This window comes from Hemitrygon akajei, chromosome 19, assembly GCF_048418815.1.
Source record: "Hemitrygon akajei chromosome 19, sHemAka1.3, whole genome shotgun sequence".
Taxonomy (NCBI): domain Eukaryota; kingdom Metazoa; phylum Chordata; class Chondrichthyes; order Myliobatiformes; family Dasyatidae; genus Hemitrygon; species Hemitrygon akajei.
Genome location: NC_133142.1, coordinates 49021414 through 49039222, shown reverse-complemented (window position 1 = coordinate 49039222; position 17809 = coordinate 49021414). Strand labels below are relative to the sequence as shown.

Genomic DNA, 17809 nt, shown 5'->3' with positions numbered 1-17809 from the left:
TTAAGATTAGTGCTCCTATGCTACGTAATTGTGTTGGGGTGCAGCATTAGGCTGCTATATTAAGTTTTCAGTAGCTACGTTGAATGAAAGTTCAGCTGTGGGGGTGGTGGAAAAGCTGACCCACTGCGTTCTTGCTTAAGGTTCAAGGTAAAGGCTAAGTTGCACTGTTGTCTGGAAATGTAATTCACCGCAGGCTTTTGGAAGCCTTTTGAAGGAAGCATGGTATCTGTTGAAGTGCTTCCCACTCCCAGTTAACAGAAGTCTAAAACAGAAAGCCACCTACATATTACAGAAAGAACCACAGTTTATTTTTATATTTTTATTTGTCTTTGATCTGCAAGTTCAGGTTCTGAGTTGCACACAAAATACTGGAGGAATTCAGCAAGCCAGGCATGCGGACAAGAGTTCAGTAGGTCAGGACCGTACAGAAACGATGGACCTAACGCAGCAGTCAGTTTTGTGGATCCTGGGTAGGAAGTAGAAATGAACATTGTGTGGTATGGAAGCCAGGGTTGATCGCAGTGGATGGGAGAGGCAATGAAGCAGGTGATGGTGCAGGAGACAATGGCCTAATACTTCTTAGTAGGGTCCTATTCATGATTTGAGTGAAGGGAAGTGTCTGAGAGTTGTTGTCTAACCTCAGCAAGGTAGTGGTCAGTCTGCCAGACTACCACAGTCAGGAATCAGATTTCACTGTTTTATAAGGTATGAAAGGAGGAGGTACGTCACTGAGATTTGCATAACATATAGGAGTTGCTTATTAGTGCAATTCTAAGCTTTTTTCCCCCCAAAATGCATTAGTAATAAAGTTTAAGCACGAGGAAATCTGCAGATGCTGGAAATTCAAACAACAACACACACAAATGTTCCACCAGCATTTTGTGTGTGTGTTGTTGTTAGTAATAAAGTTTGTTTGTTTATACTTTCAAAGCCCTCAAAATAATTCCTACCTATCGGCAAAATGGAATGAATGTTGGATTCTATAAATCACTTATTTTCAAACGTACTCTATTAAAATCTTCTATATTAGCCAGATCTTCATCGGCTATGAAATTGTGTAATGCCATATCTGGGCTCCATTGCCTATGGTAGCTTGCCCTATATTTGGTGAATTAAATCCCTTAAGAATTAAATTGACAGAATTTCATGTTATTTCATTTTGGGGAAAGTGGATCCAGGGCAGGTCAACCATTCATTGCAGGAGGTAACTTGTAGGGCAAGCACACTTACTGAGGATAAAGTTAATGCAGTTCATGATGGTTGAGAAACGTCTTAGTGTGACCCTAATTAGACACCCTGTGCTTGATTGTTTCAGAATTGGAATAATAATCGGGTTTTAAATCACTGACGTAAATCGTGAAATTTGTTGGTTTGTGGCAGCAGTACATTGCAATACATACTAATAATTCACAGTTTTTACAATAAGTATATATAAATAAATTAATAGGTAGTGCAAAATGAGAGGGTAAAATACAAAGATAGTGTTCAAGGGTTCGTTGACCATTCAGAATGGAGGGAAAGAAGCTGTTCCTAAAATTGAACAGCTTGTTATATGAAGAGTGTTTGATGGCTCTGGGCCTGGATTCACTAGAGTTCAGAAGAATGAGGGGTGACCTCATTGAAACATCAACTGGTGAAAGGCCTTGATAGGGTGAATGTGGGGAAGATGTTTCCTATGGTGGGAGAGTCTAAGTCCAGAGGACACAGCCTCAGAATAGAGGGGTGTCCTTTTAGAACAGAGATGAGGGATTTCTTTAGCCAGACAGTGGTGAATCTGTGGAATTTATTGCCATAGGCAGCTGTGGAGGCCAAGTCTTCATGTATTTTTAGGGCAGAAGTTGATAGATTCTTGATAGGTTAGGGCATGGAGGGATACGAGGAGAAGGCAGGAGATTGGGGCTGAGAGGAAAAATGGATCAGCCATGATGAAATGGCAGAGCAGACTCGATGGGCCAAATGGGCTAATTCTGCTCCTATATCTTATGGTCTAAAATGTTGAGAATATCTCTTCAGGAATCTATACCTACTCTCTGGCAGCATTAAGAGAGCATGCGTTGGGTGATGTGGGTACTTAATGATGGTTGTTGCCCTTTTGAGGCATCGACTTTTGAAGATGTCCTTGATACCGGGGGATGGTGCCCATGATGGAGCTGGCTGAATCTGCAGCTGTTGCCGATCCTGTGCAGTGGCCCCTCCACACGAGACGGTGATTCAGCCAGTTAGAATGCTCGCCTCTGTACATCTGTTGAAATTTGTTGAAGTCTTTGCTGGCATGCCAAATCTTGTCAAACTCCTAATGAAATATAGCCACTGGCTGCCTTTGAAATTGTATCAAAGTATTGGGCCCAGATAGATCTTCAGAGAAGTTGACACCCTCCAACTTGGATCTGCTCACTCTTTCAATTGCTGAGCCCTCAATGAGGACGGGTGTGTGTTCTCTTGACTTCCCCTTCCTGAAGTCCACAATCAGTTCCTTGGTCTTAGTGCTGTTGAGTGGGAGGTGGTTGTTCTGATACCAGTCAGCCAGCTGATTTATCTCATTCTTGTTCGCCTCCTGGTCACCATTTAACATTCTGCCAACAGTTGTGTCATCAGCAAATTTATAGATGGTGCTTGAACTGTGCCTAGCCCTATAGTCATGAATGAAGTGTAGAGCAGTGGGCTAAGCAGCCATCCTTAAGGTGCACCAATGTTGATTGTCAGTGGAGAGGAATGTTATTTCCAATCCACTGTGATCTTCTAATGAGGAAGTCAAGCAAAGGATCTAATTATAGAGGGAGGGTTTTGGGTGCATTTCTCTTTTCTCAGACAGTCCCTTGGCATCTCAAGTGACTTACTATCTGATTTTCTGAACTACCCATGACTGATGCTGCTTCTCCAAAATTAGACAGACACATGGATCATTAAAAAATGGAGGGCTATGGGAGAAGTAAGTGTTAGATTGATTTTAGAGTAGGTTGCATAGCTGGCACAACATTGTGGGCCAAAGGGCCTGTGCTGTTCTCTTTTTTTATGTTCTAAATGTTTCTTTTCCACAAAGAGGCCAAGGGCCAGAGATTCCAAGGAGTCGGTGAATTGACTCAAGGAGGCTTCAAACATATCCTTGAAAATTTTCCTCTGTCCACCTGGTAGCCTGTGCCTAGGGCTGAGCTTGGACTTGAGCTTCTGCTCCAGGAGTCTGGCAAGTGATATGATCTATTGACTGTGCAACTAAAGCCTCAATGTGAGCGTTGTGCCTGGGAAAGGGATTGAGGTTGGTTCACTTGTTTGCAGATGCTGCAATCCAAATCAACACACATGCTGAAGGAACTCAGCAGATCAGACACATCTATGAAAATGAATAGATAGTTGACATTTCAGGCCCAGACCATTCTTCCTTCCAATTATTTCGAGTTTGATTGTTTTGAAGAGACAGAAGGTTTCCTAGGCTCTTTTTCACTGCTTCTCTACCTTCACTGTCTTGAGACCAAGAAGTCTCAGGAATTTGGTTGGGAGGGGCCAAGTTGATGAAAATTACACTTTTTTGAGCTGGATTTGAGGATCATCTCAAAAAGGAAAATCTTTGACCTATTTACTTTGCTATGTCTGAGCTCAGAGTAGAGGGTCTTTTTCAGGAATCTGTGCTGAGGGCCAGTGATGTGGTCTTCACTTAGCAATGATTGAGTGTGATTGGGGTCTTGTTGCTTGCTATTGAGCTGAGAGAGAGCATTGCCATTATTTCACTAATCCTGGCAGTTGATTGAGAGAATATTGTGGTACAGTATTTGCAGTGCTACTCCAATACTTTGAGGAGCTTGTTCAAAGTAAATTTATTATCAAAGTGCATGTATGTCAACATATATACCCTTGAGTTCATTTTCTTACAGGCATACTCAGTAACTCCAATAACCATAATAGAATCAATGAAAGATGCCACCAACCAGGCGGACAACCAGTGTGCAAAAGATGACATACTGTGCAAATACAGAAAGAAAAGAAATAATTAAAAATAAATAAGCAATAGATATTGAGAACATGAATCCTTGAAAGTGAGTCCATAGGTTGTGGGAACATTTCAGTGATGGGGCAAGTGAAGTTATATTCAAGAGCATGATGGTTGAGGGGTAGTAACTGTTCCTGGTAGTGCAAGTCCTGAGGCTCCTGTACCATCTTCCTGATGGCAGCAGCAAGAAGAGAGTATGACATGGGTGGGTCGGGGTCCCTGGTGATGGATGCTGCTTTCCTGCTACAGCCTCTGTGTACGTGTGAAGCACTGTGCTGTATCCTCTTTTTGTAGGATTTTCTGTTCAAGGCCAATGGTGATCCCATACCGGGTTGTGATGCATCCAGTCAATATACTGTCCACCACGCATCCATATAAGCTTTTCAGTTTTAGATGTCATGCCGGATCTTCTAAGGAAGTAAACTCCAAAGGACGGGGAGGCACTGTCATGCTTTCTTCGTCCATGCATTTACATGCTGGGCCCAGGACAGATGCTCTGAAATGATTATGCCGAAGAATTTAAAGTTGCTGACCCTCTCCACCATTGATCCCCTGATGAGGACTGGCTCACGGATCTCGGGTTTCCTCCTGCTGTAGTCAATAAATCAGTTCCTTGGTCTTGCCGGCATTGAGTAAGATCTTGTGACAACACTAAGCCAGATTTTCAGTCTCCCTCCTCTTTGTTGATTCGTCACCTCCTTTGATTCAGCCAAGGACAATGGTGTCGTCAGCAAACTTGAATATGGCATTGGAGTTGTGCTTAACAACACAGTCATAAGTGTAAAGTGAGTAGAGCAGGGAGCACCCGTGCTGATGGAGATTGTGGAGGAGATGTTGGTGCCAATCTGAACTGATCTCTGGCTGGAAAGCATGTTTTGAATATCCAATGAAATAACTTATAAGCATAGTCACTGTAATAATAACAAAAATGCAGCAAAATGCAACTAACTATATTGTAATAATTCATTAACTTGGTTACTGGGGTAACCGCAGACAGGATGCTTTGAGGAATCTACTTGATATAAAGCCACAAGACCTTTGGACTTCACTTTCAGACTGCCACGCCAAAGATATCTTTGTGCCTGTCTGTGCCAGTAGATTGCTGCAGGAAGCTAGCTGGAGGCCATTTAGCCATTGTTCTTTGTATCATCTGATGAATTCCACTCCTTTTCCTCAGTCATGCAATTTTCTTCTTTGTCAATAATTTAAACCAATTCCTTTCTGACTCTGCTATCTTCCACTGCCCTTCCATTCCAAATCACCACAACTCCCTTTCTGTAACAGAATTCTTCTTGTTAGAGTGACATTGTAGTATTGAGGTGGCATGGAGGCCTAGTGGTTAGTTTAACGCTGGTTCAATTCCCACCAGTGCCTTTAGGTGCTTTTTGCATTCTCCCATGACTGCGTGGATTTTTTCTGAGTGTTCCCATTTACTCCCACATTCAAAAGACACATGTTAGTACATTAATTGGTCATATGGGTGTAATTTGGGTGTGGACTCATTGCTATCTCTCTAAATAAAATAAATCTGTGCAATTTTCTTGCTGCTCTGCAAGATTAACATGAATGTGTGGTTTTGAACTAGAGTATTGGAAACATGCTTGACCTTCACTTTAATCCTTCTGAAGTGATTCTCTCTGTGCCAGCTTTATGCGTTATGCACCTAATCTGGAGTGAGGTTTAAAGGCATTTTTGGCACACTGCAGCTCTATTGCACATCAGTGCAGATTCCAAACAGGATGGCCTTTGGCAATCATGGTATATGCTTGCAGAAAGACAGTGGTGAGGAGCAGCGTGATAATAGATAAATAGCCTTTTGTGTGATCCTGTTCAGAACATACTTGATATTATGTTCACTGGAATAAAGTCACTCTGCCAGGTAAGTGATTATGTGAGAACAACAGAGGTTAGGAAAGGAATGCTGAACTTGCTATCTATGCATTGCACCTGATGAAGGAAAGAAACAGCTTAGTTAAGTGACTGAATGAGCTGTATCCTAAACACTTGTTTTGTTTTCTAGAATAGATTAGAATAAATTCAATGTTAGGAATACAGATTACATCCTACCAAGGAGGTAGTCATAGAGACCTACAGCATAGAATCATCTAGACCATGCCAAACATTGACTAGTCCCATCGACCCATACCTGGACCATAACTCTCTATACCCCTCCCATCCATTTACTTATCCAAATTTCTGTTCAGTGTTGAGATCAAACCCACATTCATCACTTCTGTTGGCAGCTCATTCCACACTCTCACCACCCTCTGAGTGGGAAAAGCTTCCCACCTCTTTCCCCCCCCCCCCCCCCCCGGGACCTCATAAACATTTCACCTTTCACCTTTTACCTATGACCTCTAGTTCTAGTTTCACCCAACCTCAGAGGAAAACATGTGCTCGCATTTACCCTATCTATAATCCTCAATTTTGGCTACCCCTACAAATCTCTCTTCATTCTCCTACGCTCCAGGGAATGAAGTCCAAATGTATTCAACCTTTCCCAATAGTCAACATAAGAGCAGTCAACAGGGATTTGTGCGTGGAAGGTCATGTTCGACAAATCTTATTGAATTTTTTTAAGAGGTTACGAGGAAAGTTGATGAGGGTAAAGCAGTGGATGTTGTCTATATGGACTTCAATAAGACCTTTGACAAGGTTCCACACAGAAGGTTAGTTAGGAAGGTTCAATCGTTAGGTATTAATATTGAAGTAGTAAAATGGATTTAACAGTGGTTGGATGGGAGATGCTAGAGAGTGGTGGTGGATAACTGTTTGTCAGGTTGGAGGCCGGTGACAAGTGGTGTACCTCAGGGATCTGTACTGGGTCCAATGTTGTTGTCATATACTTATATGATCTGAATGATGGGGTGGTAAATTGGATTAGTAAGTATGCAGATAATACTAAGATAGATGGCATTGTGGATAATGAAGTAGGTTTTCAAAGCTTGCAGAGAGATTTAGGCCAGTCAAAAGAGTGGACTGAAAGTTGGCAGATGGAGTTTAATGCTGAGAAGGGTGAGGTGCTACATTTTGGTAGGAATAATCAAAAATAGGACATACGTGGTAAATGGTAGGGCATTGAGGAATGCAGTAGAACAGAGTGATCCAGGAATAATGATGCATAGTTCCCTGAAGGTGGAATATCATGTGGATAGGGTGGTGAAGAAAGCTTTTGGTATGTTGGCCTTTATAAATCAGAGCGTTGAGTATAGGAGTTGGGATGTAATGTTAAAATTGTACAAGGCATTGGTGAGACCAAATTTGGAGTATTGTGTACAGTTCTGGTCACTGAATTATAGGATAGATGTCAACAAAATAGAGAGAGTACAGAGGAGATTTACTAGAATGTTACCTGGGTTTCAGCACCTAAGTTACAGAGAAAGGTTGAACAAGTTAGGTCTTTATTCTTTGGAGTGTAGAAGGTTGAGGGGGGACTTGATAGAGGTATTTAAAATTGAGGGGGATTGATAGAGTTGACGTGGATAGGCTTTTTCCATTGAGAGTAGCGGAGATTCAAACGAGGACTTGAGTTGAGAGTTAAGGGGCAAAAGTTTAGGGGTAACATGAGGGGGAACTTTACTCAGAGAGTGGTAGCTGTGTGGAACGAGCTTCCAGTAGAAGTGGTAGAGGCAGGTTCGGTATTGTCATTTAAAGTAAAATTGAATTGGTATATGGACAGGAAAGGAATGGAGGGTTATGGGCTGAGTGCAGGTAGGTGGGACTAGGTGAGAGTAAGCATTCGGCACGGACTAGAAGGACAGAGATGGCCTGTTTCTGTGTTGTAATTGTTATATGGCTATGTCAAGGTCCCATGTAATGGCATTATCCTTGTAAATCCTCTGTTCTCCTTTAATCTTATTGATATCTTTCCTATAAGTAGGTGACTAAAACTGCATAAAGTACTCCATATTAGGCCTCAGCAATTTCTTCTTCAGCTTCAACATAACATCCCCACTCCTGCGCTCAGTACTTTGATTTATGAAGGCGAATGAGCCAAAAGCTCTCCTTACAAGCATATCTATCTGTGACATCTCTTTCAAGGAAGCAGCAGGGCATTTAGAAAATTATAGATCTAACAAACAGGTGGGCATGGCCTTAAGAAAGAGAAATTGTGTTTGACAGATCCACTAGATTTCTTTGAGATGTAACTAGATGTAAAGTTAATTTGTAGATGTGGGTATTTGGATATCAGAAGGCACTCAGGAAGGTTCCACTTGAAGGGTTTCTGCACAAGGTTGTGGGGGGAGAGGATAATATATTGGTCAGAATAAGGGTGTAGTTAATGAATAAAGGCTCATGTTTGGATTGGCAGACCAAAAGCATGTGGGACATTAAAGGGATCAGTGCTTCAAGGCCTTGCTATTTACTTCTAGTGTTTTTGACTCGTATGAAGGGAACTCTGTGCTCTGGAGCTAAAAAGATAGGTGGGGTAGTGATGGTGACCGGAGCTGCAAAGAGTTATGGATAAAATGAGAGAATGAGAAGTTGGTAAGTGGAATATATAGTGTGGGAAGGAAGTTGGGGAAAAGGCAAATCTCAAAATGTTGCAGTACATAGGGCAATAGAACACAAACCAATCCTCATAGAGGGATCTGAAGTGTAGAGAGTGAGCAATTTCAAAATCCTGGGTATCAAGATCCCTGAGGATTTAACCTGGTCCCGGCATGTCGATGCAGCTGTAAAGAAGGCAAGACTGTGGCTATATTTCATTAGGAGTTTGAGGAGATTTGGTTTCTCACCAAAAACACTTGAATACGTCTGCATGACCGTGGAGAGCATTCTGACTGGCTGCATCACCATCTGGTATGGGGGTGGGGGGGGTGGGGGGGGAGTAGGGGGCGATACTGCACAGGATTGTAGTAAGCTGTACAGAGTTGTAAAATTAGTCAGCTCCATCATGGGTGCTAGCATCTGTAGTATCCAAGACACCTTCTGTAGTCTAGTATAACTTTCTCTGTTTTTTTTATTACGTAGTTCAGCCTAGTTTTTTTGTACTGTGTCATGTAACACCATGGTCCTGAAAAACGTCTCATTTTTACTGTGCACTGTACCAGCAGTTATGGCCAAAATGACAATAAAAGTTGACTTGACTTGACCTTCAAGGAGCAGTGTCTCAGCAAAAAGCTTCCATCATCAAAGACCCCCACTACCCAGGAACTGCCCTCTTCTCACTGTTACCATCAGGAAGGAGGTACAGAAGCCTGAAGGCGCACACACTCAGGGATTCAGGAACATCATCTTCCCCCCTGCCATCCGATTCCTAAATGGACATTGAATCCATGAACACTACCTCACTTTTTTTTTAATTTCTGTTTTTTGTACTAATCTTAATTTAACTATTTAATATATGTATATATTCTTGCTGTAATTTTTTAATCTTGTATTGCATTCTACTGCTGCTGCAAAGTTAACAATTTTCACGACATATGCCGGTGGTATTAAATCTGATTCTGAGGTGAATGGAATATTGGTCTTTCTTGTAAAAGTTACGTTGTCTTCTAGTAGAGAAGTTTTGTTGCAGCTTTACAGGGACTGGCTGGTGACACCATATTCAGAAAAGTATCTTTTACTTTGCATATAAGAATGGATGTGCTTGCTTTGGAAGCAATATGGAAAAAAGTTTGCAGGTTAATTCAAGGTGAGGGGTTAACGTTTGAAGAAACAATGAACCGAAACTCATTGGAGTAGAGATCTTGGGGAAATGTAAAAGATTCCGAGGGATTAACTGGGTGGATGCTGAGAGCAGGTTTCCCTGGAGCTGCTTCTGAGTAAGGTGTCCTCCATCTCATTTCAGGCGAAGGAGAGGAGGGAAAACTTTTTGATCATACAGTATGGAAGCAGGCCCTTTGCCCGGCTTGTCCACGTCAATTTGTGTCACTCAGCATGCTAGTCCCATTGGCAAGCTTTTGACCTAAAAACTTCTAAAACCCTCCTATCCATATACTTATCTAGAGAGCTTTCAAATGTTGCTTATGTAACGCTTGGGGCTAACGGCGTGTGTATGTCTAGGGGAAAAGCTGTCCACCCACCCAGATCGTGTCTCCCATTTGCGCAGACGTGGTGTAATGCACACTGGAACAAACTCGCACAAACTAGGATTACACTTTATAAATCTTACTAGACCAATGTAATTAATAGCGATACAATATAAAAAGAAAGAAAAAGGCGCCAAAGCTTATCAGAGTTCAATCAGTTCATGCACAATCGTTGGAGCTCAATTATCGAAGCCTTCCGTCACCATTCGATCTTCTCCGACCCCCTCGACCCACCACCTGGGACCAACCTCGGTGGTCGACCAGAGCGCGTCCAGCACGTCCTTCCTCTCCGGTTCTCCTCCCGAAAAGCCAGCCCCTGACTTCCAGGTTCCCACACATACAGATAGAACAACATTGCTTCCATTGGATAGTTCCTCTGTTATCAATAATTATAACCCAAACATTTCAACTAAACAGAGCATTACCTCATCAGATACATGCACAGAAGCCATTTCATTATAACGCTACAGAGAAGCCATTTTATATATGTAGTTAACATTACAGTGAATAATCTGAGAACCCTACACTTATGTGCCTGCCTCAACTACTAATTCTGCAGCTTGTTCCGAATACCCTTTTTGAGAAGGGGTATACACATTATAAGGGTATACCCAGCTGCCCTTTTTGAGAAGAAGTTGTCCTAAAGCCCTTTTTAATTCTCTTGCCTCCAATCTTTAACCTATACCCTCTTGTTTTTAGCAAACCCTCCCTGGGAAAAAGAAAATGTTTTTACCCTGTCTTTGCTCCTCAATTTCTTGTATGTCTCTCAGGCCACCCCTTAATCTCCTACGTGCCATAGAATAAAGCTCGAGTTGATGCAGCCTCTCCTTGTTAACTCTTAGTCCAGCAAACATCCTGGCAAATCTGTTCTGCCCTCTTTCGAGCTTAATAAATCTTTCCTATAATAAAGTGACCAAGCCTGTACAGAGTTCTCAGGTGTGTCCTCACCAATGTCTTATTGCTACTCAGATGGTATACTTAGTGCCCTGACTTAAGACCAACATGCCAAACATCATCTTCACCGCCCTATCTGTGATGCCACTTGCAGTGAAACCAGCACCTGCATTCCTAGGTTTCTCTGTTCCATAAACTTTCCGGGGTCCTACTCTTCACTGTATGAGCCCTACTGTGGTTTGATCTTCCAAAATGCAATACCTCTCATTTATCTGGATTGCAATCCATTTGCCAAACCTCAGCCCACATACCTGGCTTATCAAGATTTCATAATATTCTAATCTGTCTACAAACGTCACTTATTTTAGTATCATCTGCAAACTTAGCAATGCCTTCTATCCAAATTTTTTTTTATAAATTTTAAATATCAAAGGTCCTTGTGGCACAACCTCCAGTTTGAGAAATAATCCCTATCTAGCACCCTCTGTTTTGTGCCACTCAACCAGTTATGAATCCAGACCCTATTTCCCCCGGATCCCATGTGGTCTAACCTTCTGACCAGCGTGCTACAGGGAGCCTCGTCAACGGCCTTGCTGAAGTTCAGAAAGCTCTCAAGTTGAGACACTACTTCCCACACACACGCAAGCTGTACTGACTTCCTGAATCAGACCGTGTCTCTCTGAATCTTTGGAATTCTCTATCCCAGAGAGCTGCGGAAGAAGAGTTATTGTATATTGACAGATAAATAAACTATGCACAGGGATTGGCAACTGTAGGAAGAGTCAGGAAAGTAGTGGTAAAACCAAGTTGGGATGGGTATCTTTCAGAATGGCCAAGTAAGGACAAGGAACTAGCTCCTTTTACATCTGTTCTGCAAATGGTTGGGAGCAGTATAGTACCACTTGTTTGCAGGATCAGAGAGTGGGTAGAACTCCTATCTCTCTGTAACCAGAGGGAGGATTAAAATGCTACTATATTAAGCAAACTTGTTATCCTCAGAACAGTGGGGATTAAATATCAAATTCTTCATGGCTCAGAAGATTACTTTAAGTGTTTCCACTGTTGTTTTATAGACACAAACAGCAGCCAGTTTTAAAATTAAGATCTCCCTAAATAAGGAGATAATCTGATGATATTTAGTAAGTTTGTTGGTCAGGACATCAAGTTAAGTTTCTGACACAAGAGAATCTGCAGATGCTTTGCACGTAATTCTCCGTAACTTCCGTCATGTTCAATGGGATCCCACCACGAAGCATATTTCCCTTCCCTCCCTCACTTTCTGCTCTCCGCAGGTATCTCTCGTTCCATGACTCCCTTGACCATTCGTCCCTCCCCACTGATCTCCCTCCTGGTGCAAACAGAACAAGTGCCACACCTTCCCCTACACCACCTCCCTCACTACCCTTCAGGTCCCCAAACTGTCTTCTCCAGGTGAGGTGATACTTCACCTTATATGGGTAGCCTTCAACCTGATGGCATGAACATCGATTACTCATTTTAAGTAATTATCTCTCCCCTCTCCTCTTCTTCACCATTCCCATCCCCTTATCTACTAACCTGCTCAGCACCTCCCTCTGGTACTCCCCCCCCCCCCCCCCCCCACTTCCCTTTCTTCCATGGTCTTCTACCCTCTCCTATCAGATTTCACCCTTCTCTAGCCCTGTATCTTTCATCAATCAACTTCTCAGCTCTTTAATTCACCACCACCACCCCTCTCCCGGTTTCACCTACCACCTTGTACTAATTCCTCCACTCCCCCCACCTTCTTGCTCTGACCTATTGTTGTTATTTCCGGTCCTCATGAAGGGTCTCGGTCCAAAACATTGATTATTTACTCATTTCCATAGATGCCTGCTGAGCTCCTCTAGCATTGTGGGGAAGTGTGTGTGTGTGTGTTACTAAGTTAAAAATCCCACAAATTCGCTAATACAGAAATTTAACTCCACTTGACTAAATGAACAGGAGTCTCTTCCCACTTTAGCAATGCATCTGAAAGTCAGTAGTCACACAGTGCAGAGCTACTGAGATTACCAGCACAGGTGATTTGTGTGCCATCAACTGAGTGAAACTGGCACCAATGGCAAACAACATTAATTATACTGGTCATGTAAAATTCAGCTAAGTAAAGCAGATGTAAGGAACCTCTTCACTAAATTAGGATAGTCATGTGATGCCATTTGCTCATGGTCTTGAGACCTCTCTGCAACTGATTTCACTATACTTAATGTTAATCTCGAAGGTTGGTTGTTCAATAATAAATTTTATATATGCTTTATAGAGAAAACAACTTTAAACCTCAGCATTGTTTCAGTATCCATTTGGTTATTTTATTCTTTTATTTCATGTCAAAGCTTAATTGACTAGTTCCTGATTTCAATAAGTAGTAAATCTGTTTTTATTGCATTTGAAGGGATTCCATTCTATAAACTTGATCATGAAGAAATAAGCAAATTAATTTAGAGTCCTCCTTGCCCTTACACCAACGAATAAGCAAAGCTAAAAATATTCAGTCGATTTTGCCAGACCTCTGTAGAAAACAAGCAATTTAACCATTTCAGCTTGCAGCCTTCTTTCAGTATTCTGTTCTTTTATTTTTGACTTACAGCGTCTATAGTACATCTTTTATGGTAGGGTTGGGGACTCTTAAATCCTGGCATCATAAAATTTCATATGATGCACTATCATCAACCAAATGCTTCTGTTTTCAACCTTTTAAGATAGATAGTTGGTCAGTCTAACTAGAAATACTGAGCTGTCTACATTCAGGTAGCTTTTAAAAATCCAGAAGTTCACCATAATTACTTTGGCTCATTTATTCTCTTAGATCTTCTAAGATCCTCAATAAACATTAATATCAAGTTCTTTTCTACATGACCCTTAATTTGGATGTTGTGTTAAGGTACAAGATTGTTCCCAGTTGCTGTCCAGAAACTGATCACCCTTTCTTATTAATCATTAAAAGAAGTTGAAAAGAATATATTGTTCAGTTTTGCAGTATGATAAGTGGAATTTGGTTTCTTTTAAGTATTGCAAGTTGGTGTCTACTGATAGGTTTAAAGCAAGTAATTGCTAATATGGTAAGGTGATGGTGCCAATCAGACGACTGTAGAATTAGACAGAACTGAAAGGTGCCATTTTGCCCATTTATGCCTGTTTGTTCACCATGGAATTGCAATTATTTCCTTCAAGTCTTATTTGGAGCTTCCTCGAAGGATAAGTTTAAAGTAGGAATTCTTAGAAAAATAGAGGGCTATCCGGTAGGGAAATTCTAGCTAGCTTCTATAGTAGGTTACATGGTTGGCACAACATTGTGGGCCAAGGGCTTGTAATGTGCTGTAGAATTTCTATGTTGACAAACAAGGTTTAAAGATCTTTACTAAGCCACAGTTAAGATATATGTGGGAGCAGATACTGTCCACGTACATGGTCACCTTTGGATAGTCCTGTGTTGACTGCACTAGTACAAAGTTTACTCGTGAAGTACCATGTTTACTATTTTAACCTTTAAATCTTTTAAAAAATTTTAATCCTCTATTTGAACTGGGGCTTTGTTGCCCTTAACTAATTAAAGTGTTAATTCTGTATTTCAGAAGTCAAACATATTGTGCTTGGAAACTCCTTCAGGAGAGGAGCTATTTGTGTTTCCTGTAGTGGCAATGCACCAAAGTGGTAGCCCTTGGTTATTTTTGTCATAATAAACATTTGGTGTAAAGCAAACTGTCAATTTTTATTTTATTCAGACTCGCCAGCCTATCTTCGTGCAGCTTTTGCAAGGCGTGTTTAGAGTCTACCACTGTCCTTGGCTGTCTGCTATCCAGAAGGCTTCGGTTGAGAGTTGCATTAAGGTGCTGTCAGAAGTAGGTAAGTATTTTACTGGCAGATGGTCTGTGGGCTGACAGCAGAGGTATTATAGTTGCTAGATGCTGCTACAAATCTGTGAGATATATCACCATATCCAAAGCTGCAGGGTACTGTTGCGGTGTGGAAAAAAAATAGATTTTTTAATATGCCAGTTCCCTTTTTTTAAAGTTGCTTTTAAAAAAATTTTGACTGCTGTTCATGAAGGTTCTTAAAAATCACGTAATATGGATAAAGTATGAAATGAGAGTTTCAAAGATACTCAGCAGATCAGGCAGCATCTCTGGAGAGTATGCATCTCAGGCCAGTTCAGTCATTGGTTTTGGTGGAAGGTCATTGGCTTGAAATGTTAACCGTTTTTCATTTGCTACAGATGCTTTCTGATATGCATCTTCTATTTTTATTTTGGCGCCTGTAGATCCTTGATTTTTTTCCAGTGACAGTGGATCTGTTTTGCATTTTATTTTGAGCTTTGGGTAGAATATTCTGTGCAAGATGTCCCTGAACCAAGCCCACCACAAAAGAGGGCAACAGCATTCAAATGTCAGATGTCTGAACAAAAGGCCCTTAGATTTCTATTGTGCAGAGAATGAGCAATTGCATTATGAAGGTGGAATTTGTTATTGGGAAGCCTTGGCTCACTACCAGATGCAGTGTATTTTTAAAACATTAATCAATTGGATGCAAATCATTTAACACTGTGATGCTCTATACCTCTGGACAATTGTAAATGGTCGCTATTCTCAATGAATACTCTGCTTTTGGTGATGCCTGTCACACTCATTTCAAGAACTATTTCTCTGCGTGCAGGGCCAATGACATTCCTCCCCCTCAACCTATTCTTTTAATCAACCTTTTTAGCTAGTCCAGTGGGATTAATGTTATCTCACGCAGTGCCAACATGTGGTCACTTTGGCGTAGTAGACCTTTTGATCACCGGCTATTGATTAGAAAAAAGGGGTAAGTGTACATGTTATAGCAAGGTTTCATGGCTTCACTCCTCTGTTTGGGAGTCTCATCTATCAGGGCTAATTATGAAAGCAGGACACAGAGAAGGAAACCGTGCCAATGAAGCCTCATGCTCTTGGCTCAGGTTATGTTGTCAGAAACTCTTGTGACAAAAATCATAAATGTTCAGGTATTATATTTTTTTTAAAGTATAAGAACACAAGGTAGATTCAATAATTTGCCATTGAACATAATGCAATGGTTGATAGTATTTGGAAATGTTGTAAGATGGAGTAAGGTCTTGGGATATGATATAGGAAGAACCTTTGTGCTGTCTGTTTGATCAAACCAGGCACCACTTCCACTCAATCACCCAGCAAGTGACGATCAATTGACTGCCAAACTATTGAAGACTTATTCTTTCCCTTTTCCTCCTTTTTTGTTCAGTGGAAGTGGTTCTTCACACCTGACTAATGCTGCTTATATCTGCAGCACTCTGCTTGATGTGATTTGCCTGCCACGTGGTGTCAGGAAAAACTTGGGAGAAGATGATGAAAATCAGCAGAGAGTAATGCAGGCATCATAACTGTAGAGAAAGAAATAGCTCAGAGATCCCTTTATATTTGACAAGAAAGAACCTGATTTTATTTTTAATGGCATTATAAGTTAGCTTTAGTGAATTACTGGAGACAAGACTTCTGAATTCTCGGCTCCCTGATTCGCTAGATGACTCAGTTTGAAACCAGTGTAGTGAAGGCCAAGCTAGCCACCATATGACTTGGGGAGGAAAAGCTTGATGCCTTTGGTCACAGTTCAAAATGTTTTGGTATATCATTCTAAAAGCTTGATAGGTGCTTCCGTTTAAAATCTTTGTCTTCCATTTGAAGACACAAATCCAATGATTTAATTCCCTTGTTCTCCATTACAGCCAAGAGTAGAGCCATAGCTATCCCTGTGGACTTGGATAGTCAGGTTAATAATCTCTTCCTAAAGTCTCACAACATTGTACAGAAGACCGCAATGAGTTGGCGAATGTCAGCACGGAATGCCGCCAGAAGAGACTCTGTTCTTTCCACCTCAAAGGATTATCGGAATATCATTGAGCGCTTGCAGGTAAGCAAAAGGGTGTCAGCTTCAAAATTCAGTGACCTGCATTGTTGATTTGAATGTTTTTTTTGTTGAAAATTAAGTTCATTATCTTTGTTTTATTTTCTTGTTGTTTTGCCATCTTAAGACTTGTCTCATTCTTTTCCTCTCTGCAGCTCTTTGCTTTTGTCTTTGAAGATCTTCCTTCCCTGATGGCATCACCTCTATTTGCATTTTCTTCCTTTATCATACTTAGTCAATGGATCTCTAATTGCTGGTAGTTTTCATAACATATCAAATATAGTTATTGCTGCTTTCACTTATAATTATATTGTTAGATTTTGGCAGTGACTTTCTGTGCTGCAGTCATTGTCCTTTACATTTGATCTTGCAGCTGCAGTAGCAATGGATAAATGGGTTCTCTCTGAAAGTAGATAAATGCAATTGGAAATCCACACCAGCTGACTGGTAAAAGCCTACAGTTTTTGAGTTAGTGTTATAGACGTCTGACTTGAATTTGTTTATGTTGTGGCACTAGATGGTGGAAGCAGAATATGGATTAATTGACTTCATTTGTTGAAATGCAGGATATAGTGTCTGCACTTGAAGATAGGCTCCGGCCCCTTGTCCAGGCAGAGCTCTCTGTGCTGGTTGATGTGCTCCATCGGCCAGAGCTACTTTTTCCAGAGAATACGGAAGCAAGGCGCAAGTGTGAAAGTGGAGGGTTTATCTGCAAGTAAGTTTTCACTTCATTGCCAGTTTCTACCATTTTCTGCTGATGAACACATTTATTTTCTTAATTGTAGTTCTGCAGTTAATAGAGAACATCATTGTAGGATTATTTCTTCCCACAGAGTAATAAGTTTGTAATAGATTTCTGTTTTACAGATTTGAAGGCAAGTAAATAATGTCTTCCTGGTACATCCAAATGATTTTATTGGCTGAACATGTGCTGGTTGTTGGAGCACTAATACTGAATTCCCACTTTATCAGTGCTCTGTGAGCT

General features: G+C 41.1%; 1 protein-coding gene across 9 annotated transcripts in view; it reads left to right on the top strand.

Moving 5' to 3' along the window:
- itpr1b (inositol 1,4,5-trisphosphate receptor, type 1b) overlaps window positions 1-17809 on the top strand; it is a 532858-nt gene that overhangs the window by 243887 nt on the left and 271162 nt on the right. For all 9 annotated transcript variants that reach the window (XM_073072453.1, XM_073072460.1, XM_073072457.1 and 6 more), the window contains exons 35-37: window positions 14652-14772; window positions 16646-16830; window positions 17391-17539. In XM_073072453.1, coding sequence (XP_072928554.1) covers window positions 14652-14772; window positions 16646-16830; window positions 17391-17539 — 455 coding nt within the window. The remainder of the gene's footprint in view (window positions 1-14651; window positions 14773-16645; window positions 16831-17390; window positions 17540-17809) is intronic.